This window comes from Molothrus ater, chromosome 2, assembly GCF_012460135.2.
Source record: "Molothrus ater isolate BHLD 08-10-18 breed brown headed cowbird chromosome 2, BPBGC_Mater_1.1, whole genome shotgun sequence".
NCBI lineage: Eukaryota > Metazoa > Chordata > Aves > Passeriformes > Icteridae > Molothrus > Molothrus ater.
The window spans coordinates 116019595-116041355 of record NC_050479.2 but is presented as its reverse complement, the minus strand read 5'-3'; the positions used below and the strand labels follow the sequence as shown (position 1 = coordinate 116041355).

The window sequence follows — 21761 nt, the reverse complement described above, 5'->3', positions numbered from 1 at the left end:
TCCTGCAGCCCTGGGCACCACCTTGGGCCACCAGGGATACCCTGGTTTGGTGACAGGAGCACCTGAATGTCCCCAGGATGTTCTGGGGCTGGGTGCAGCCAGGGCTGCCCACCCACATCCCCTCCCCAGCCAAGCCTTCCTGCCCACCCTCTGGATCGGCCCAGGGAACCTCTGAGCTTTGGAAAATAAGGAAGGAAAAGCACATCTCAAAGCCTGTGCTGGTTGCAAAGCACCAGTGGCATTTCATATGCAGGGCATAAAAATAGACATTTTTTGGCTTTTTTCCCCCCTCTGTTTTGGTGATGAGACACTGCAGGGGGCTCTGAGCATGCTTTGCTTGGTTCCCATCACGGCTGCTGTTTCTATCCTGCATTTCCCTTGGCTCCAGGAAACGCTGGGGTGACTCTGTGCTCCTGCCATGAGCTCGGGACACTGGGAGGTCCACGTTCCTTCATGCAAAGGGACTGCATGCAAACATGATGGCATCTGGGCTTCTCCAAACACGGGGCTGTCTTTGAGAAGCCAAAAAGCACATTCTGAGTCTCGGCTCAGTGACAATGCCCTAATCCAGAGGTTCCCTACTCCTGCTCTTTGTCATGTGTGGAGTATGTGCTGTACAGAATAATATTGCTGCTAACAAGCCACAGGAACCGTGCTCCCACAGCTTTAGCTTTTCCTCCATCCTACCCCCTGCCTGAGTCAGGAGGGCCAGGAGGGTCTGAACCTTTTGGTGCCAAAAGGAGACGTGTCCTCATCCCTGGGCACCAAAAGCCACCACCTCCCTCCCTCTGGCCTCAGGAAAAGCTGGAGCCACCAGCTGCCCACACCAGCCACCCCTTCAGAGAAAGGGCTTTGGGGTCAGGGAGTGTTTGGCCACTTCTCCTTTTGCCTGGAGGCGATTTCCTTCCCGTTATCTATCCCAGAGCTTGGCGCCTGCTGCCAGACTGGTGCGGTGTTCCCTGCTCCAACATCTCCCTTCTTTCTCCCTGCTTCCTCTGGGCTTCTCCCTGCTCCAACACCCTCCTTGTGCCCGCAGAGCCCTCCAGGATTCTCCCTGCACCGTGTTCACCCTCCCCACCTCTGTCCCCATGAACGGATGGTGGAGTCACAGCTGGGGTGTGCCCTGCCAGATGTGCAAACCCACCCTGCTGGCCCCTTCCTTTGCTCGGGGGCTGCGGTTTGGCTGCACTGGGGTGGGAAAGGGAAGTGGGTGAAGGTGAGGGCAGGCTGAGATTTCTCCCCTTGTAGCTGGCTGCATGGAGTGACAAGGTGGCACTGGAGCCCACAAGCTCCTACAATGGGGGAAAAACCTGAGGAAAAGGTCTTCAAAATGCAACAAGTTTCACATGGAGCTGAGCCGTGGGGATCTCAGGATTCCCGAGGAGCCAGGACAGAGGGGAGCCAGCTCCCTGCTCAGAACATCCAGGAAAATCATTGCGATTCCCAGTGCTGTAACTCAAACACAGCCTAGCCGCAGGCTCTGCTCCCGCTCTCCTTCCCAGCCGCCCCACCTCGATACCGGGATTTGAAGGGCAGGAATTTCCAAGGGGAAAAATGCAAAGGATCGCGCACCAGGCTGCATCCCTCCCGGAGCCTCCAGGCATGGAAGCAACCGTGCTTTCCACCCGGCAGCTGAGCGCACACGCACCCGGGCTCCAGGACCGCAGCTCCCGCGGAAGTCTCACTTCGGAGCCAGCACACCGGGCACCGGCTGCTCCCGAGCATCCCCGGCAAACGCCCCGGCACGGCTGGAGGCAGCCGCGCTCCCCGCGCTGCCCGCATCACCCTCTCGCTGTGGGGAGAGGCAAACGCGGGCGCCTCAAAACGCAGCGCTCCGGTTTCCATCCCGGCACCGAAACTCGGCATTTTTTAAGATGCCACATTCCAAAGGCTGCAGCTTCCTCTGGGGAAGCCCCGCAGCCGGAGATGCTCGGCGCGCCGGCACCTCGTGAATGAGGGACCAAACCACCCGGGAGAGAAAAATTGCTTTAGAAAGCTGTTACCTGGATAATTTTCCCGAGCCCCTGTGCTGCTGCCAGGGAAGGATCTGTGCCCAAGCCACACAAAACCCCCCTGCATGCTTGGCCACCAAACCAGCTCAGCGAGCGAAGTTCCTAAGCACCGATGAAAGCAGAGGAGCGCAGAGCTCCCTTCCCCTGCCAAACCGAGCACAGTAACTTCGCCTCAGCCGCGGGGATATTCGGAAATCGTTTGCAAGGAGCTTTATAGAAAATAGACGATGGAGTGGGTGCAGCTTTCGATATATTTGCTCTAGGATATAGTAACAGGCACTAAAGCAAACACGGGCAGGGGAATTAGGGCGGGAGCCTCTGCTTGGCTCGTTGTAAATGACAAAGTGCCGAGACAGCCAGGTCTACGCTACATTCTAGAGTCAAAGGGCTGCCCGCGCGTGCCCCGGGGAACATGCACGCAGCCGGCGGAGGCGTTTCCTACAGCTGCATCGCCTTGTGCCTAGAACGAGCTGGAAATGTCATTGAACAAGACCTAATGGATAAACGGGCTGGGAAAAGCACGCCGCTTCCCGGGGGGGAGCAGCTGGACGTTTTCTCTTCTTTGCAGAGAAAAGAAAAGGGAAAAAAATAAGAAATTAAGTTAAACTTTGCGCCTGTCAAATAGAAATCTAATAGGAAAGAGAGCTGTACATGGTCAAGTCAAGTCGAGAATCCAGGAACGTCCAGGACAGTTTCAGGTACTGCCCGCGGCTTGTCGGGCTGCGCCAAGCAAACACCCGAGTGCGAGCGCCGAGCCGCGCATCCCGCCTGCCGGAGCTTCCCGGTGGAAGCTTCTCGGTGCTCTGGGGCCGGGCCGAGCGTGCTCCGGGGCCGAGCCGGGCGTGCTCCGGGGCCGAGCCGGGCGTGCTCCCCGCCCGAGGACACCGCGATGGGGGAACGGTCCAGCCTGGCGCCCTGCGGGAACCCGCCGGGTCGGAGAGGGCGCGGCAAGGGGGAGCCGGTCCGGAGCCCTCCAGGGAGGTGCACCCCGCTCTGGGGCACCCCGAGGCCGGCTCGACGGTGGTGCCGCGGGGCCGGGCCGGTGCCGGGGTGCGCTCAGAGGCCGGGCCGGTGCCGGTGTGCGCTCGGAGGCCGGGCCGGTGCCGGGGTGCGCTCGGAGGCCGGGCCGGTGCGCTCAGAGGCCGGACGTGCCGGCGCAGCGCGGGTCGGCGTCCTGCTCGTAGCGGTAGTGGTATCCCTCCATCTGGTCGCGGCAGGCCTCGCGCAGGTTGTGCAGCCAGCGCTTGATGCCGCGGCGGTTCAGGTAGAGCACCATGAGGAAGACGACGCCGATGAGCGCCAGGACGATGCCGAAGAAGACGTAGGAGGCGGTCTCCAGCTCGGCGGGCTCGCCGCCGTCGCCGCGGGCGCAGGCCAGCGCCTCGGGCCGCAGGCGGAGCAGCGCCGTGCCCCGCAGCGCCGCCGGCCCCGCGCACCGCAGGCTCCGCGCGTCGAGCACGCGGTTCGCGGCGGCGCCGCGCAGCCAGGCCAGGAAGGGCCGCAGGCCGCAGTCGCAGCTCAGCGGGTTGGAGCCCAGGCTGAGGCGCAGCCCCCGCAGCTCGGGAGCGTCCAGGCTGCGCAGCTCGGCGGCCGCCAGCCGCTGCAGCGAGTTGTTGCGCAGGTCCAGCTCCTCCAGGCCGGGCGGCAGCAGGGCGGCCGGCAGCGCCTGCAGCGCGTTGCCCGCCAGCTCCAGGCGCCGCAGGCTGAGGTTGCGCAGGGCCAGGGCGAGCTGCTCCTCGAGCGGGGCCGCCAGCAGCGCCTGGTTCAGCTGCAGCGTGCGCAGCAGCGGCGCCCCGGCGAAGGCGCCGGCGGCCACCGAGAGCAGCGGGTTGTGGCTGAGGTCGAGGGTGCGCAGGGCGGGCAGGCCCTGCAGGGCCATGTCCTCGATGGTGTGGATGTTGTCGTGGCGCAGGCGGAGCAGGCGGAGGTCGCGCAGCGGGCGGGCGGCGAAGGCGGCGCGGGACAGGACGCTCAGGTTGCTGCCGGCGATGCTGAGGTTCTGCACGGCGGCCGGCAGCTCCCGCGGCGGCTCCTCCAGCCGCTCGTAGCGGCACTGCACCAGCTCCGGGGTGGCCACGCAGTAGCAGGCGGACGGGCAGGCGGCGGGGGCGGCGGCGGGCGGCACGGCCAGCGGCAGCAGGGCGAGCCCCAGCCAGGGCAGCCAGCGCGGCCCGCCGCCCGCCCGCCGCGCCTGCCTGCGGGCCATGCTGCCCCCGCGGGCATGCAGCGGGGCCGGGGCCGCCGGGGGGTCGCGCCTGCCTCGCCGCACCCCCCCCGGGCCGAGCTGCCTCCGGCGCCGCGCCCGCACACGGCGGCTCTGCCGGCAGCGCCGGGCGCGCCGCTGCCCAAATCGGGCCGGGGGGGTGGAAGGGGAGGAGAGCGAGGAGGAGGAGAAGGAGGAGGAGGAGGAGGAGGAAGAAGAGAAGGGGACAGGTTGGGGCTGCCCGGCGCTGCGCGATGGGCTGGGGAGCGCCGCGGGCGGCGGCCGTCGGGGGGAGCTGAGCCGCGCTGGGCTGAGCCGGGCTCGGCACCGAACCCACCGAGCCCCCGCCAGAGCTGCGGGCTCCTGGGGGCTGCACGGGGCTGCCGCGGCCCCCTTGCCGCCCGAGGAGGGATCCGGAGATGCCGCGGTCCCCGCCAAGCCCGGGGAGGATTTGGAGGCTGTCCCGGTCCTTTCCCAGCCAGGTGGGCGTTGGGGGCTGCTGCGGGGTGCCCCCCAGCCCCGGGGAGGGAATGGGGGCTGTCACGGGGGCTCTTCATCCCAGGGAGGATTCGGGGAATTACCTCCGACCCCTTCTATTCCAGGGAAGAGCTGGGGGGTTGTCTCAGCTCGCCTCCGGCCGCGGAGGATCCAGGGGCTGTCCCACTCCCCTTCCAGCCCCGGTCCCCATTCCCCGACCTACCCCACAAGCCAAGCACCGCACAGCATCCCTGAGCATTGCAGGGTTATCTCCCACTGCTTCCAAGCCTGCTTGGTCCCCGCCGGCATCCCAGGGCTGCCCAGGGCTGGAGGGCACGGGAGGATCACAAGCCCCAGGGCACGGAGGGTGGTGTTGGGGTGGGCACGGGATTTTTGGATGCTGCAGCGAGGCACAGCCAGGGACTGGGAGCGCTGTGTTCAGAGCCAGATGCAGCAGCAGCTGGATCCCCTTCAGTGCCTAAATACCTCCATGGACCTGGGCTGGGGTCACATTAAATAACCCCATGCTGGGCACACAGTCCCAGAATGGTTTAGGTGGGAAGGGACCTTGAAGTGCATCCAGTGCCATCCCCTGCCGTGGCAGGGACACCTTCCACTGTGCCAGGCTGCTCCAAGCCCTGTCCAGCCTGGCCTTGGGCACTGCCAGGGATGGGGGTCTTGTGGATCTTGGTTTTTCTCGTCCTCCCTGTCCTGATCTCTCATCCTGACCTTTTCCCCGTAGTATTTCTCCTCTTACTGGGGTTCCTTTCCCCAGAAGCTCTCCTGAACTTCACAGGGGCCAGGTGAATCGTGGATACTGCTGTGACTGGGTGCCTTGAGCTGCTGCTGACCACCCTGTGCTGCGCTCCCAGAAATTGGGCAAACTCTGTATATTTAAAGTGGCGGTGTCTAACAGCAGCCAGAGAAACCAAGGGAGCCTGTGGAAGGGTGGGGCAGAGAAACAGACCTGGGAGCGTGCCAGGAACTGTGGGCCATCACATCCTGAGGTGTGGGGCAGCATCCACGGCCGATGAGTGGGGAGAGCCAGGTGTGCAGTGGGTCGTGCTGAGCCAGCACTGCAGCACTCCCAGATGGAGCCTCCTCTCTCCCAAAATAGCGCTTTGCAGCCCATTTATCACATTTAATTGCTATATATAAGGATCTGGTAGCACTCTGGAAGACAAGGCAGCGGGTGGGTGAGGTCAGGCCAGGTGAAGCAGGTCCTGGCAAGTCTCACCAGCCGGGCTGCGAAGATCCAGCACCTCCCAGTCCTTCTCCAGGCTCCTCGGACCAGGAGCTGCCAGGAAAAAAGGCAGGCACCTTCCCTCCTGGTCCAGAAACCATAAACCATGGCGGCTGAGTGATGCTGGAGGTTGTGGGAGAGCATGAGGCTCTCTGCAGCTGACCCCTTTGACTCTGAAGGGTGGAGATGCTCCAAGGTTTGAGGGAAGGAGATGCTCCAAGGTGTTCAGGGCTGTTCTGCAGCAGGGTGGCTTTGGGGACGTGGGGGCTCCTGCCTGGTGGCACCGTGGTGACTCCCTTGCCTGCTGCAGACGCCCTGGGCTTCCCCAGGGCAGAGCTGTGAGCCTTGGGGAGCAGGGCAGTGCCAGGGTGTGCAGCAGCTCCCCGGCTCCCACGCCCACCCCAGCTTGGTGTTACCCATTCCCGGCTGTCCTGCTGGATCCTGGAGCCCCTCAAACACGCTGGGTGCAGACCTTCAAACCCCTGGCGGGCTCGGATCGATTTGAGGGCCTCCTCCACCATCCCCCCTGACCATAATTCTGCATTTGAGGCAGCATTGAAGACTTCCTGTGGTTAAAGGCCGGGAGATTGCGTCTGCCATTGCCATGTCTCAGGATGAGATTAGGTCAGGCTGATGTGATTTGTTCCTACAATTCCATACAGACCGTTACTCATTGCCTCGTTATCTTCTGGATGCTTCCAAGGAGAATTGATTGCTTGTGCCATGTCTGGTGACCTCTGTCAGGCCACCTGCTCTGTGACATCGCTTCTCTCACCCCTCATCAGCGGTGGCCCAGGTTATTTTGGGTTTTGCACCCTGGGGATGTGCAAGCACAGCTCTGGTTCCTCTCCCACCGTGTCCCACACTGGTTTTTTTTTGCTGCTGGTGCTGCTCATGTTTGCAGATGGCTTTCTAGTGAAGGCAGTAACAAAAAGGCAGTGAATGCTTTGGCTGGTTCCTTCTAGTGGTAGAGGGCATCATTCCTTCCCTCTCCATCCCTCTGTGTTTCCTGCTGCTGCAAACTGGGGCTGAAGGCTCTCCTCATCCTCCTCTGAGCAGAGAATGGATGGAGAGCAGCCCTGGGGAGAAGGACCTAGGGGGTGTTGGTGGGTGAAAAACTCGACGGTTTTCAGCAGGGGAGGGGATTCTGTCCCTGTTAGACCCCGGGTGAGACCCCACCTGCAGAGCTGCCCCAGCCCTGGGGACACAGCAGCAGCAGCAGCAGCACCTAGAGCTGCTGGAGAGAGCCCAGAGGAGGCACCAGAGCTGCTGCAGGGCTGGAGCCAGGCTGGGAGAGCTGGGGGTGCTCACCTGGAGAGGAGAAGGCTCCAGGGAGAGCTCAGAGCCCTTGCAGGGCCTGGAGGGGCTCCAGGAGAGCTGCAGAGGGACTGGGGACAAGGCCTGGAGGGACAGGCACACAGGGAATGGACTCAGACTGACAGAGTAGGTGTAGATTTGGTGTTAGGAAGGAATTGCTCCCTGTGAGGGTGGGAGGCCCTGGCACAGCTGTGGCTGCCCCTGGATCCCTGGAAATGTCCAAGGCCAGGCTGGACCCTGGGACTTGGAGCAGCCTGGGACAGTGGGAGGTGTCACTGCCAACACTGCAGCATTTGAACCCAGCCCCTGACCTTTGCTCAGCCAATGCTGGCAGCAGCATCCCTTTAAAACACACGCCTGTGACACTGGAACTGCTCATTTCCCTGAAGGAGCATGCTTGGAAAAATGCTGGAAAATAAGGAATAATTTTTTTGTTTCCCATATAAAACTGTTGGAAATTACATTTCTTTCACTTCAAAAAAATTCTTCCACCTCTATTTGGAGAGGTTTGGCACTGAAGTCCTGGTTTTGCCTTGTCCTAAGTGATTCTTTCCCTCCCTTGCTCACACCCTCTTGGGATTACAAAAGGTTTAGAAATCTGCTTTTAAGCCAAAATGGGAGCGTGCCCAGGCTCAGGGTGATGGAGGCCGACTCCCAGATTTTGTGTCTTGCTCCAGGGATGGTGCTGGGGCTGCAGGTCAGGCTGGGCCTGCCTGGTCCCATGGCCAACCTGTTTCCCTGTGGCCTGGCAGAAATTGCCTTCCCCAGCACCAGCAGATAAAAAGAGGGAAATCCAAGCCAGGCCAGGCTGGGCTGACAAAAGCAGATGGGGACAGCACATCCGTGTGGGTTGTGGCTGGCCATGGTTATCCCTGCAGGAAGAGCTCATCCCTGGGATTGGCAGAGGCTCACTGCTGGCCCGGTGCTCCACGCCGCCCCCTCCTCCCTCTGCACGGCTCCCGTGGTGTCCGTGTGTCCCAGCTGGCACCAGCCAGGCCCCATCTGTCACTTCGGGAATGGGGTGGCTCCTTTTGGTGGCCCAGGCACCGCCAGTGCCGCTGCTGCAGCCCCTGTAATGGATTCCCTGAGCTGGAACTGGACACGGCGGAGCTGCTTGGTGCGTGTTTTCAGATGGTATCAGAGCTGTTGCATTTAAACATCGCAGGCTGGCCAAGGCAGGGCCAGGGGGCTGCTCCTCGGTCGTGGTGACAGCCCTATGGAGCCAGGAGCTGGTTCCTGCAGTGACAGAGGAATGGGAATGCCGTGGATCAGGAACCCCTGGAGACACCAGGGTGGTTTTTCCACCCCAAATAAGTGGGACCCTGCAGTGCTGGGCTGTGCTGGCTTCCCTTCCAAGGGAATAGGGCTTTGGGAGCCCAAAGCCAGGCTTGGCTTTGCTGTGCCCAGGGCCCAAGGGAGAGAAGGCCACCCCGGCCCAGCAGGAGAACAACAAATCCCTCATGGCGAAGCCGCGGGATGCAGGAGGGGAGGGATGGCCCCTCCTGAGCCCGGGGGTGTTTGACTGCTCTGCTCAAACCACGGCATCCAAAGGAGAGGGCGCCCTCTCCCCCGCCGCCCGCAGCGCCCCGTGTGTGCTGGGAATGCTCTATAAATACATGGGCAATAAATAATGGATAACCTGGATGGGCATTAAAGTGTAAACAGGAGGTGAAGGGCTCTCTCCCATTACCGGTCCCCCGAGAGCCACGCGCAGCCCTCTCTCCAAGCCCTGCTTGATGCTCCTCCAACTGCAGAGCCCTTAGTCACAGCAGTGACAATATCATAGATCAGTGGCTCCAGAGTTGGCAAAAACAAACCAAAAATAGTCCGGAGGGCAGAGGCTTCCTCCCGATGGCGTGCTGGATTCGCCTGCATCAGCGTTTTTGGCTGCGATGCTCCTCTGCCTGCATGGGCTGACCCTCCCAAGGAGTCAGAGTCCTCGCCCTGGCACACAGCCGGGGAGTGCCCCTGATCTGGGAGGCTCTATCCCCCTTGGATGCAGCTGAAGCATTGGGCCACGCCGGCTGGATATGGTCCCCAAAAGTCACTGCCCTGTGGCTGAAGGTGGCCCCATTCCCAGGCTGGGGGGGATTGTCCCCGTTGTCACAGATGGTCCCAAGGGGTGGCATGGACACCCACCTGATGTGCAGAGAGACAAGGGGATTACATGCATTTATGGATGTGACATGGGATCATCTGTGCAGGAGACTTGTGCTGGGAGTTGAAGGAGGGGCTGGTCACAGGCAGGCAGGGGCCGGGGGTCCTCACAACCCCAAATAAAAGCAAACTGTCCTGGTACCAGCTGTTAATGATATATCCCAGGGTCCACCATCCTCCTGGAGAGGAGAACAGGGTGCTCAGAGCAGCTGTGGCTGCCCCTGGATCCCTGGAATGTTCAAGGCCAGACTGGACAGGGCTTGGAGCACCCTGGGATAGAGGAAGATGTCCCTGCCCATGGCAGGGGGTGCGACTGGATGATCTTTAAGGTCCCTTCCCACCCAAACCGTTCTGGGATTCTGTGATTTGTGTATTTGAGCTGCTAAAAGCAGAAGAAAAACACCCCCACAACATGCCATGTGCATTGTATTTCCTGGATCTGCCCAGCCATCCCCAACGCCAGGGCCACTCTGCAATGGCGAGAGCGAATCTGTTTAATAAGACAACCTGGGCCATGAAGATACAGTCCAAAAGGACAACAAATGGGATTGTTGGAGTGCAGGGAGCAGGCACCTCTGTCCACCAGTGATCCCCCTCTCCCACCCTGCTCCCTGAGCCCTTCAGGCCCGTTTATCCTCCTGCATTTCTTTGGAGAGCTGCTGTTTCCTGCTTTTCAGGGTGTCCAACCCGCTTGCAGAGTAGGAGGTGTGGGTTGGGGCCACGCTGGTGCTGAGCAGAGGCTGAGCAGGATGGCAGTGGAGCCCATGGGGGAGCTGAGCTTTATTCCCAGGTGGTGGCTGATACAGAGCTGCTCGAGCATCCCAAATCCTCCAGCCAAGTGGAAGCCAAGGGGGTGATGCAGTCAGAGAGCAGGCAGCTGACGGCTGCGGAGCTCCCCCCACTGCTCCAGCATGTGCTTCCCTGGGTGCTTTTCACTGCCAGCCAGCTGAGCTCCTCGTTACTACACCGAGCAAACGGAAAAATGTAAATTTACCCAGGCTTGGAACTGGGGGGGGGGGGGTCACAATTACTCACGCTGGAGCTGACAATTAATAATGGAGATCTGACAGATTACACGCTCACCTGGGATAGTGCACAGCACCTGGAGAATATTAAATTAACGCTCACAGACACCCTGAGCTTGGAGCTCTCAGGTGCTGGTTTTGATGCCTGATGGCAGAGCTGAACCCAGAGCTCCTCCTGTGGGCATGGTGAGGGCAGGACGTAGAATTCCTCAGGGAATTTCTGTCCTCCAGCTGCTGAAGAACGGTGATAGGACCTGGTTTTGCATAATTCAGGTGACATAAATAATCTCCTGAGTCTAGAGGGGAAAAAAAGGGCAGGCCTGGCCTTGCCAAGGTCCTTTTTGCAGAAGGTGACTGGGGGTGACCCTCACCAGTCCCAGTCCTGCTCTGGGCAAATGGGACCTCCTGGGAGGCAAGGAGAGCCCAGTGTAAGAGCTCAGTCCCCCGAAACCCCGACATTATAGCTCAGCCTTTTTGCCTCATCCCTCACGGGCAGCAGCCCTTTGGTGGGGTTTGGGTCAGCCTGGGCTTTGGAGGGAGGGTGTGTGTGCAGCACCCAGCAGCTCCTGTGCAGGGAACCTGGCCCCAGCAGGGGAGTTCTTCCTGAATCCCTGAGGAACTGAAAGCCCCCCGCCCTTGGTGGCCATTTCTGAGTCACGGCAGAGCCCACTGGGATGTTTCAGAGTCCTGCCTGCAGAGGGGATGCTCAGGGGGAGAAGCAGAGCCCAGTGCTCAGCTCAGGATGATAAACAACTCGCCGTGGGGACCTTCCAGCTTCCCTGCTGTGGCAGGGCTGTAAATAGTGTGCTTTGGGAAGCACCAGTGCATTAGTGAGGGCTGTAAAGCACCGGGGCTTGGCTGGGCACTGCTGGCTGAAAAAACCCAGCAGCAAAAACTCAGCCAGAAAAATGCTTCCCATCTTCTTTTACGAACCACAGCAATCTGCTGGCTCAAAGGGCACTTTAGGAGATTCATGAACTGAAGCCCAAACCAGGCAAAAGAGCTCCAAAGCTTCCTGAGGCTGGGCTGGGGCAGAGCCTTGGGTCCTGTCCCTGTGCTGCTCCTCAAACAGTGGGGCTTTCCTCTGCCACCCTGGGCAGGGCAGCACAGGTGGCACCTGAGCAAAATGCTGCAGCCAGGAGTCTTGCAGGAGAAAATGCAGACAAGGCAGGTGATAACATCTGGTAAATGATCCTTCTCTAATTGCTGTTTTATGGTAGTTTGATGGCTGGTGTGTAAAACCCCAGCAAGCTTCTGCAAGGTTGCAGTGAAACCTTCTGAGAAGCCAAGGGCTGCTCTGAGGCTGCTGCGTGGGAGGGGGGCAGAGGGAGCCCCCAGATTCTGACTTTTCAAAGGCAATTTCTGAATCACCTTCCTGGGGATCTCCCTGCTGCTGCTGCTGCCCTGGGAGCTGAGGGAGACTCACCCGTGCAGGGCCCCTGCACCAGGCAGGGCAGGAACCTCTCAGCAGCCCCAGAGAGCTCCCCAAATACTGGGCTCAGAGCAGAGGTTTTGGAAAAAAAAACTACCTGGCGAAGGCTTTAGGGGTGAGCAAGGCTGGTGTGCTCCTGTCCAGAGCTGATATTAATTCCAGAGCTGCTGGAAGTGCTTGGCTCTGGGACCAGCTGGCCCAGGGGCAGAGCCAGCTCTGTTTCCAGCTCCATCCTCAGCCAGAGGCTGTTGCACACAGGGCACGGCAGCAGGGAAAGCCGTGTCCCTGTGCTGGCTGTTGGGGACACGTGGCTGTCCCTGCTGTCTTGTTCTGGGCAGGGAATTGTTTGGCCTCGGGCTGCCCTGCTCCTCTCTCCCAGCTGCAATCACCTCTCCAGGCTGGAAGATGCTCCTTGGGCTTCTCTAAGGACAGAGGTGGGAAGCAGCTGTTTCTGCACGAGGAATCTGCCCAGCCCCTGTTGGCCAGGGTTGTTCCACCCCTCTGCCCTGGAGAGAAGCTTTTGTCCAGGTGTCAGGGTGTCAGATCCTGCTCAAAGCAATGATGTCTGTCCTCTCTGTTGAGGAAGCTCTCCCTCCTGTCCAGCACTGACCCATGCTGGTCCCTGACCCTCTCTCCAGAGCATCCCCCGTCCCACCTTGCCATCCCTATCCTAATCCCCAGGGCTGGAAGGGGTCCCTCATCCATGAGGACCCCAGGACACTGTCCCCAGAGGCAGCCCTGGAGGGTTGTTTCTGCCTGGCACCAGTGATGGTCCAGCTGTGGTGGCTCTTGTTTACTGGTCTGAGGCCTGCGAAAGATTAGGAGAAAACAGATGGCTCCTAATTGGCAGTGCAGCTTACTTCCTGCTCTCCAGATAAACCATTACATTAAGGCTTAAATCAAACTTGGTACAAGTTAGGAGGCTGCTTGTAATTATTTCAAAATCTAGACAGATTTAAGGGCCTGGATTAAGGCTCTGTTTACTGTAATGAATGAAAAAGGCCTGCTCTGTCCTGTTAGGCTGAGCAGCAAAGTGTTGAAGTGCTGGAAATGGGACCAGCAAAATCCTCAGGCTCTGATGATCGAAGTTTTGGTGCAAAGCAAGGGGTCATGGACTTTGGCCAGGGCTTTTCTGTGAGAGCAGACCTGTGATGGGGCTGCTGAGGAGCACACAGCTCCCTCTGGGACATAGTGACACCATCAGGGGGCTCTGGGCATCCGTGGGGACTCACAACATGGTTCAGGGCTGAGCAAAGTCTTGGGATAATTTTAATTGAAGCTGAACGCAGCTCAGTTAAGATAAACAAAATTTAATAAGCTGCCCAGCCAAGGCTGATTAAAAGGGAGTGATGCCTCTGGATCTCCTGTGAGCATCTCCCACTGGAGCAGCATGGATTGGCAGCTGCTCCAAGGATAAAACAGCATAAGCCCATGTGTTTGGGACACAGCAGTGCCACCTGTGATCCCTTAAAGAATTCTCTGGGAAGTGAAGGTTTTCGTTGTCTGTCCTAAAAACCCAACACTTCTGACCAAGAAGTGTCTGGAACTTCTCTAGTTCTCCACCCAGCCACGATGGACCTTCTCTCAGGCCCTCTGCCCCAGCCCGGGCTGCCTCCCCTGGAGCTGATTCAGTGGTCAAGGAAAGGGTGTGCAGGACACCCTGGAATATCAGGTGGGAAGGGGCCTAGGGATCCTCTGGTTCAACCTTTCTGGGACAAGACAGCCCAGCACCCTTACAGATCAATCTTGAAGGTGTCCAGAGCTGAGGAGTCCTCTGCTTCTCCTCATGGGGAGATTATTCCAATGGCTGATTCTTCTCACTGAGAAAAAGTATCTCTTGTGTCCAGCTGGAATATCCCAGGGAAAAAAAACTGCACCCCTCACCCCTCATCTTTTCTGCCCAAGGGAATCTCCATCTTCTCAGCAGCCACCCCAGAATACGGTGATAACGTTCTTCTTTTCTCAAGGCTGGACAGACCCAGGGCTCTCAGCCTTTGCCAGTCCTTGGGTCATCTCTGGGGCCTTTCTGTGGGCCCTGTCCCACCCCTTTTGTGTACAGCATGGGCCAAACCTGAGCACAGCATTGCAGGGGTGGCCTGACCAGTGCTGAGTGGGACAGTGACTGCTTTGCCCCAGCTCAGGGAGATGCCCAGCCCGTTCCCAAGGCTGACCCACAGATGCTGCAGTGCAGGGAAGGGGCTGACACATTTCTGTGCCTTCCAGGGAGGGTGGTAATACCCCACACGTGGGCACCGAGTCCCTGATAATTTCCTAGCAACCCAGAAAAGTATTGATTGTGCCAAGCAGCACATCCATGCTTCATCTCAGGGTGAAAAATTCGGTGCTGCCATGCAGTAAATTCAGCAAAGCATTCACAATTAATGCACAGCTCCTGGCCATGCCTTCTGGATAGGCTGCCAGGACTGATTGATGATTGGAATTCTGCTAACTGCTTTAAGGAGCAAATTAAGGAGCAAGTTAAAATATCTGTGCTTTGGGCATGGAAAAACAGCCTCACTGAGTAAGCTGGAAGATCACATTAGTCTAGACAGGCCTTTTGGCTGCCTCTATAGGAGTTTTATCTTCATCCATCCCTGGTCAGCCCCACAGAAAAGGAACAACACCCGTGGGCACGTGCAAAGGCTCAGTCCTTGCTCCCACATGAGGATTTTTAGTGAAGTGAAGGCTGAGGTGCACCAGACCTCACAGCAACAGCTAAATAAATCCCTTGGAAAGCAAATGGCTCAAGGAAAGAGTGCCTGTTAAATGGATCAGCAAATAGCAGTGTCAATATCCACGGGAGGGTTTGTGATCCCTCCTTCCTTCCTCCTCATCCGGGAAGGGAAGTCAGGTGGAACAGCTGCTGGAAAGGAGCAGGGAAGGGTGGAGGTTTAAGGAGCAGGATCCCTTCAGGAAACACCTCTGGGAGATGAAAAGGGCTTTGTACAGAGCAGACAGCAAAAGGCAGGGCAGGGCTGCCTCGTTTGCAGCTGGGTCAGGCAGAGAGGACTCTGCCAGCCCCATCTCTGCTTAAAAAACTCTCCCAGCTCTGCAGGAGCTGCAGTCAACGGGTACAAACTGAGAGAGTGGAAGCTCAGGCTGGATATTAGGAAGAATTTCTTCACTCTGAGGGTGGTGAGATACTGGAACAGGTTGCTCAGGGAGGCTGTGGGCCTGGGCAAGACCTTGCTCAAGCTGCTCTGCTGGGAGGTGTCCCTGCCTTTGAGCAGTGACCCAGAGGGGCTCACTCAGCCTGTTTGTATATTCCAAAGGCTTTCCTGCTATTCCCATCCCACTTTGACAGTGGCCACGTTCAGCTGGATGGCAACTCCAAGGGGGAAGCTGTGTAACCCTGGCTCAGTGAGGTGTCTCTGCAGGAAAGGCAGGCAGAGGTTGTTTAGGGAGCACAGAAAATCCCAGTAGAGTGGCAGAGCATTCACAGAAAGGGCTCCAAGAGCCCACTGGAAATCAAGTGGCATTAAGGCATGAATAAGCAACTGAAGGGGGGGAAAATAAAAAAGGCCCGCATATTATAAAGAGGGATGAGGAGGAAGGGAGCAATTCACAGTGGGAATGAAAGTGCTGCATCAGCCTGCCGGCCCCAGCAGCGGCCGGAGGGATTGATCTGTGTGTGTGCCTGCTGGGAAATGTGCTTCCAACCCCTGCCGTGGGCAGGGACACCTTCCACTATCCCAGGTTGCTCCAAGCCTGTGCCAGGGCCTCCCCTCCCTCACAGCCAGGAATTCCATCCCAATCTCCCATCCATCCCTGCCCTCTGGCAGTGGGAGCCTTTCCCTGTGTGCTGTCCCTCCATGCCTTGTCCCCAGTCCCTCTGCAGCTCTCCTGGAGCCCCTTCAGGCCCTGCAAGGGCTCTGAGCTCTGCCTGGAGCCTTCTCCTCTCCAGGTGAGCACCCCCAGCTCTGCCAGACACCCGAGGCAAAGATAGTGAGGGGGAAGAAGGAGCACGTAAGTGGATTGAAGGAATTTATGGCTCCTGCACAAGAATGGGTGAAAAACCCCTTTGGGGTCAGGAGAGGATGACCGCACCTAGCTGTGCTGCTGGTGTTGTCGGAGGGTGACCCTGCTGCCAGGCGCTGCAGAGTTAAACAACTTTGCTAGCTTGTGACATAGAAATATGATCTATCAGGGGGAAAGCCGTGCTTTTACAGCCTTAGCATCGCAGCGTGACATTCTGGAGCTGCAGCGTTCCCCTGGCAGGGCGCTGGGTAAATGCCGCTGCTGGTAAAGTCTGCTGACCTCTCTGGAAATTCAGGGGCACTTGTACAGTCCCGGAGGAGGACTCTGAGAGCCTCACCCCCTGCAGCAGAAGGCCCAAATTCTGACCAGCAACTGTGTCCCAGGCAATATTCCAGTGCTTCCAGCTGACTGCTACAATTCCCTCAGCACTGTGGATGTCAAACAGCAGAGCTCGGCCGTGATCTGTTGCTGTACAGAATTTGTAGTGCACAAAGGAAAAGCTGGGGGAAAGCTTCAGCATTGCATAAAAGGAATAAAGCTGCTCAGTGTCTGGTGTGCAGGTGGAGAGGCACGGAGCGTGCCCCAGGTGCTGGGGAAGTTACATTTGTTAGCAGCCATGACTTGTGAAATGAATTTCCCTGCACTATCTGTCAGGAGCTGATTGCAACTTGGTTATCTTTGCTGGTGACACAGGATCATTGCCAAGTTATTTTGTGCTCCTTGATGGCTGTCAGAGCTTTCCTTGAGGGGGATCACAGGCGTGGAGCTGCTTGCAGTGACCCCAGCTCCTCCCTTCCTCAGTGACAGTCCCATGGCAGAGTGGGTTGCTACTCTGGACCCCAGCGAGGGGCACGGCCACTGCTTTCTTCCTGACAGATGAATTCTGCTTACTGTCAGAAAAAGTGCAAAGGGGAACAAAGAAAAGGCATCTTTGGGTTGTCTTTATACCTCCAGGCGCTTAGGCAGTAGAAATAAGAGTGTATAAGTAGAAATAAGAGTGTAGGAATTCCCTCCTGCTGTCCACTCCATGGCACTGTGGCTCAGGTGTACACCCCAGAGTATCCTCCTTTCCATAGAAAAAGGCTTTTGAGGGTCAGGAGTGCCACAGCAGCCAGTCTGCCTTTCCAAAGGCTTGGAAATCCTTGTGGGCTAGTGCCTGGGTGAGTTCATCCCCACCTTTCACCAAATAGGTCTCCATTTCTGCTTGAAAACCCTAACCCTGACCCTGACCCTCTGAGAACAGCAGAGATGATGGATATCCTTGCTGACTGCATCCCTCACCACCAGCTGTCCAGGATTTTGGGAAGGAAAGAGGTTTGTTTGCCAGGGCAGAGTGTGTAACCCTTCATGGGAGTATTGGAGTTCTTGTCCCCTCAGTTTGGCTCCTCTGGAGTCCACAGCAACATTAATCACACCCTGACCAGCTGCTGGAGGGTTTGTTTTAAGTCTCCCCAGACAGCTCTGGCTCTGCAGAGACTTCATTAAACATGAGCACTTTCTGTCCTGAGAGAGAATTAAATGAGTTAACACATCCTAACGAGGAAGTGAAGTGCTGGGGATGGCAATAACAGTGAGCACTGCGGGGCTGGGTGCAGGATGGGGCGCAGGGGACTCGTTGGGAAGTGCCCAGAGATCCGGCTCCTGCTGGAAAGTGTCCGGGAATGGGGATGATGTACTGTGCTCTGCCTGGAGAGCTGCACTGGGTGGCCCTTCTGGGAGAGAAATCATGGAATCCCACACTAGTTTGGGTTGGGAGGGACCTTACAGCACATCCATTCCTACTCCTGCCATGGGCAGGGACGCCTTCCACCAGATCAGGGTGCTCCAAACCCCATCCAACCTGGCCTTGGACACTGCCAGGGATCCAGGGTCAGTCCCAGCTTCTCTGGGCACCCTGTGCCAGGGCCTGCCCACCCTTACAGGGAACAATTCCTTCCCAATATCCCACCTAACCCTGCCCTCCGGCAAGTAAAAGCCCTGGGATCCCACATCCAAAGGCAATTGGCTGCAGAACAGTGTGACAGGCACTAGAGTGAAGGAATTAAACATGTTTGCTGTGTGCTGGTGATGGAAAATGTGGGGAAGGAGGAAGGCAGGGAAGGGAAAGATGAGGCAGGTGGCCAGAGACTGGAAATGCAAGCTGGAAAAATCAAAGGACACGCTGAGATTATGGATGGCCACAGAAACAGGATTGTCCCCTCAAAAGGCCATTAACACTTGAGATACTTTGATGTTACTTTGCTCCTATATTAAATCTAAAGTTAACAAAGCTTAGAGAGGAAGATGCTGGGTTTTGGAAGGGCTGCTGCTACAGCCCCGCCAGTCACAGAGGAGCTGGAGCTATGGCCCCAAACTGAGGGGCTTTGAGGGAATGGGGATGACAGTGTGAGGGACAGAGTGAGAGAGAGAATGGGGCTGAGAGTGTGAGGGGAATGGGGCTGAAACTGTGAGGGAATTGGGCTGAGGGAACGGGGCTGAGATTGTGAGGGACTGGGCCTGAGATTGTGAGGGAATGGAGCTGAGATTGTGAGGGAATTGGGCTGAGATTGTGAGGGGAATGGGGCTGAGACTGTGAGGGAATTGGGCTGAGATTGTGAGGGAGTTGGGCTGAGATTGTGAGGGAATGAGACTGAGGAAATGGGGCTGAGATTGTGAGGGACTGGGCCTGAGATTGTGAGGGAATGGAGCTGAGATTGTGAGGGAATGGGATTGAGGGAATGGGGCTGAGATTGTGAGGGAATGGGGCTGAGAGTGTGAGGGAATGAGGCTGAGATTGTGAGGGAGCTGGGCTGAGATTGTGAGGGAATGAGACTGAGGAAATGGGGCTGAGATTGTGAGGGAATGGAGCTGAGATTGTGAGGGAATGGGATTGAGGGAATGGGGCTGAGATTGTGAAGGAATGGGGCTGAGAGTGTGAGGGAATGGGGCTGAGATTGTGAGGGAATGGGCCTGACATTGTGAGGGGAATGGGGCTGAGAGTGTGAGGGGAATGGAGCTGAGATTGTGAGGGAATGGGCCTGACATTGTGAGGGAATGAGACTGAGGAAATGGGGCTGAGATTGTGAGGGAATGGGCCTGACATTGTGAGGGAATTGGGCTGAGAGTGTGAGGGGAATGGGGCTGAGATTGTGAGGGGAATGGGGCTGAAAGTGTGAGAGACTGGGCCTGAGATCGTGAGGGAATTGGACTGAGATTGTGAGGGAATGAGACTGAGAAAATGGGCCTGAGATTGTGAGGGAACGGAACTGAGATTGTGAGGGAATGAGACTGACAGTGTGAGGGAATGGAACTGAGATTGTGAGGGAATGGGACTGAGGGAATGGGGCTGAGATTTTGAGGGAATTGGGCTGAAGGAGTGCAACTTTGCCACCTCAGTCGTACAGTCAGCCCCAAATGGAGACTTTCTACCAGCAGACTGACACAGACAATTGATTAATTTGCTTTCCACGTTGTAAAGTGGCCCCTTTAAGTTAAAGTCCCCATCTCTGGATGGTTTTCCCCTAATTCCCCTCCCTCTTAGTGGGATTCAGGGAATTAAGCTCCGGGTTTGGGTGTGATCAGTCCTTCCCTCTGCTTTGCAGAGCAGCACAGTCCTGTGAAAGAGATGTTACTCTTGGTTTAGCAGAAAAGTGCCATTGAAAAAAATAAAAGCAATGAAAAGAGGCCTCAGAGTGGCAATTTCTTATTTTTTTCTGATGTCTCTACATCCGGGGCTGATGAATATTCACATTTCCCTTGGTAAAAGGGAAAGAGCTGTAAGGGGAAGTGGATCTGCTTTGAGGTGGAGTACAGACCTCAATAAATTCAAATCAGCTGCTCAGGAATGGACACAGGGGAGTGGGAATTGGTAGATAAAGCCTCAGCTGTTAAAAGAAACACCGAGCAGCTCCTCCTGGCTGGATAAATCAGGCAGCCCTCTATATACACATGTAAGCAAGGAAGGTGAATTCATGAGGACTGCAGTTGTACTCTCATGTCAGATTAAATTTGGATTTATGGCCTGGAAGATTACATTGATATGTACCTGTGGTGGAAAAGGCTTGGTTTCTTTTAGAGCCCTGTTTCCTCCCTGCTAGCTAGGCACTTAGTCAAGAAAATAAAAAAGAAAAGAGGCTGCTGGGACAGGAATTCTCATTTTCATTCAGGCCAGCCCAAATAATAAATCCACAACCAATTAAACCTCCCACTCATCCCTGCTCCACAAACCACAGCCTCCTGGAAAGCTCGTGGCCCCAGCTGAGACGAAGCTCCTCCATTCCTCTCACTGCATAGGTGAAGCTCCTAAGGGGGACATTTTCCTGGGTTTTGGTGTTTTTATGCCGGGCATTTAGCTGTTCCCATTGTACCACCTCTTTGTTTCTAGCCCGTGCCTGCTCTGGTTTGCCTTTACAAGGCTGCCAGCAAGCACTTGGGATTATTCACACATATTTGCTTGCAAGCATCGATTAGTTTGATCACCCTTGCAATCATTATTCCTGCAAAGACCAGAAGCTTTTAGCCTGCTTTGTTTAGTTTTTAAATGTCAGAAGCAGTGGGGTTTGCAAACAGAGAGGGAAAGAGTGATAGAAATGACCCATTCTGATGTGAGAGCAGAACTAGAAGTAAATTTAGAGACTTGCAGGTTCAGAAGAGGGGTTGTGGGTGAGAAAACGACAAGAAGGAGGAGAAATGGGGGTAACATCTCCCAGAGACATGGAGAAACCTTCCTGCAACACAGAGCTGTGTCTGCCAGTAAATCCCCTGGCACTTCAAGAAGGATCTTCATGTTCCTTGCACTTAATGAGGGATTTTCCTGTTAACAAGTCCTCAACAAGTTTGCTCCCACGGGACAGCAGTGCTCTGCCCCTGGGCAGTGGCCAAGTGCCAAAAAGCATCAGAAGGGCTCCAAAATCACCGAGGGACTGAGCTGAAACCTCCATGCCAGATGGGACTGAGGCTCCAAGGTCAGGGGGGAGGAATTCATTGCGCCCCAAAAGTCACCAGACCCGGGCTTCTTTCCACAGGCAGGAACCAAAGGAATGGATCTGGCCCTCGGAAAATTGAAATTAAGCTTGTTCATTTTTCGGAAAGCTTTTCTCTCCCAATCTTTAATCAAATGTTTCTTCAGCTTTTTATATAGTTCCTATCAAAGAGCCCATCTGTGAACAAAATTTCCCTCATTTCCAGCTTAATATTTTTTCCTGCGAGCGGCAAAATGTTCTTGTCTGAAAAATGTTTAATAAATTTCCCTCTGTCTCTTGCTTTTATTAGCTGTGCTTTCCTATTCCTGACTATGCTCTCTGCCATTCCCATGTTCCAGCGCCCACTGAATTATTCAACCCATTTATTTCTGACTTTGGCTATTGTTCTGATCTGCCAGCATGTGCCAGTCAGATGGGGATGGGGAAGTTTTCTTCCCCCAGGGGGGAATCAAAACCCTACAGTCAGAGAAATCTTATCCTGCGCTCTGGGACTTGCCTGGCATGGGATACTTTTGGGAACAGGAGGCTTTTAATGGCCTTCTGTATGGGAAAAAGCTTCTCCAGGACATCTTTTCCAGCTCTGGGGCCAAAAGCAGAAGGAGGTGGAGCTGCTGGAGGAACCTGGGTAGTGGAAGGTGTCCCTGCCCATGGCAGGGGGTGGGAATGAAATGAGCTCTGAGGTCTTTTTCAACCAAAAGCCTTCTGTGATACCACAAACTCTGCCTTGAGCTGTGGAGAAACCCATCCTGGCTCAGTTCTGCATAAATACGACATTGTACCTGTTCCAAAAGTGCTCCAGACTGTTTGTCATCCAAACACTGGGCTGGGAAGTGTGGGGGTATTGCCTGGGAAGGGAGAGAGAGCTGCCCACATGCAGGAAAACTGCATTTTCACACACTGCCTTTCTGACATTCATTTGCCAGAAAAGAAATATTCCTCCAGGCATGAAACAAATT

The 21761-nt window shown here is 56.5% G+C and overlaps 1 protein-coding gene across 1 annotated transcript; it reads right to left on the bottom strand.

The window, feature by feature from the left end:
• Positions 1 to 3062: 3062 nt before the first annotated feature.
• TPBGL (trophoblast glycoprotein like) lies at positions 3063 to 4218 on the bottom strand. The gene has a single exon (XM_036404225.2). It carries the CDS (start codon positions 4216 to 4218, stop codon positions 3148 to 3150), a length of 1071 nt encoding a protein of 356 aa, XP_036260118.2. The 3' UTR covers positions 3063 to 3147.
• Between the last annotated feature and the right edge of the window lie 17543 nt (positions 4219 to 21761).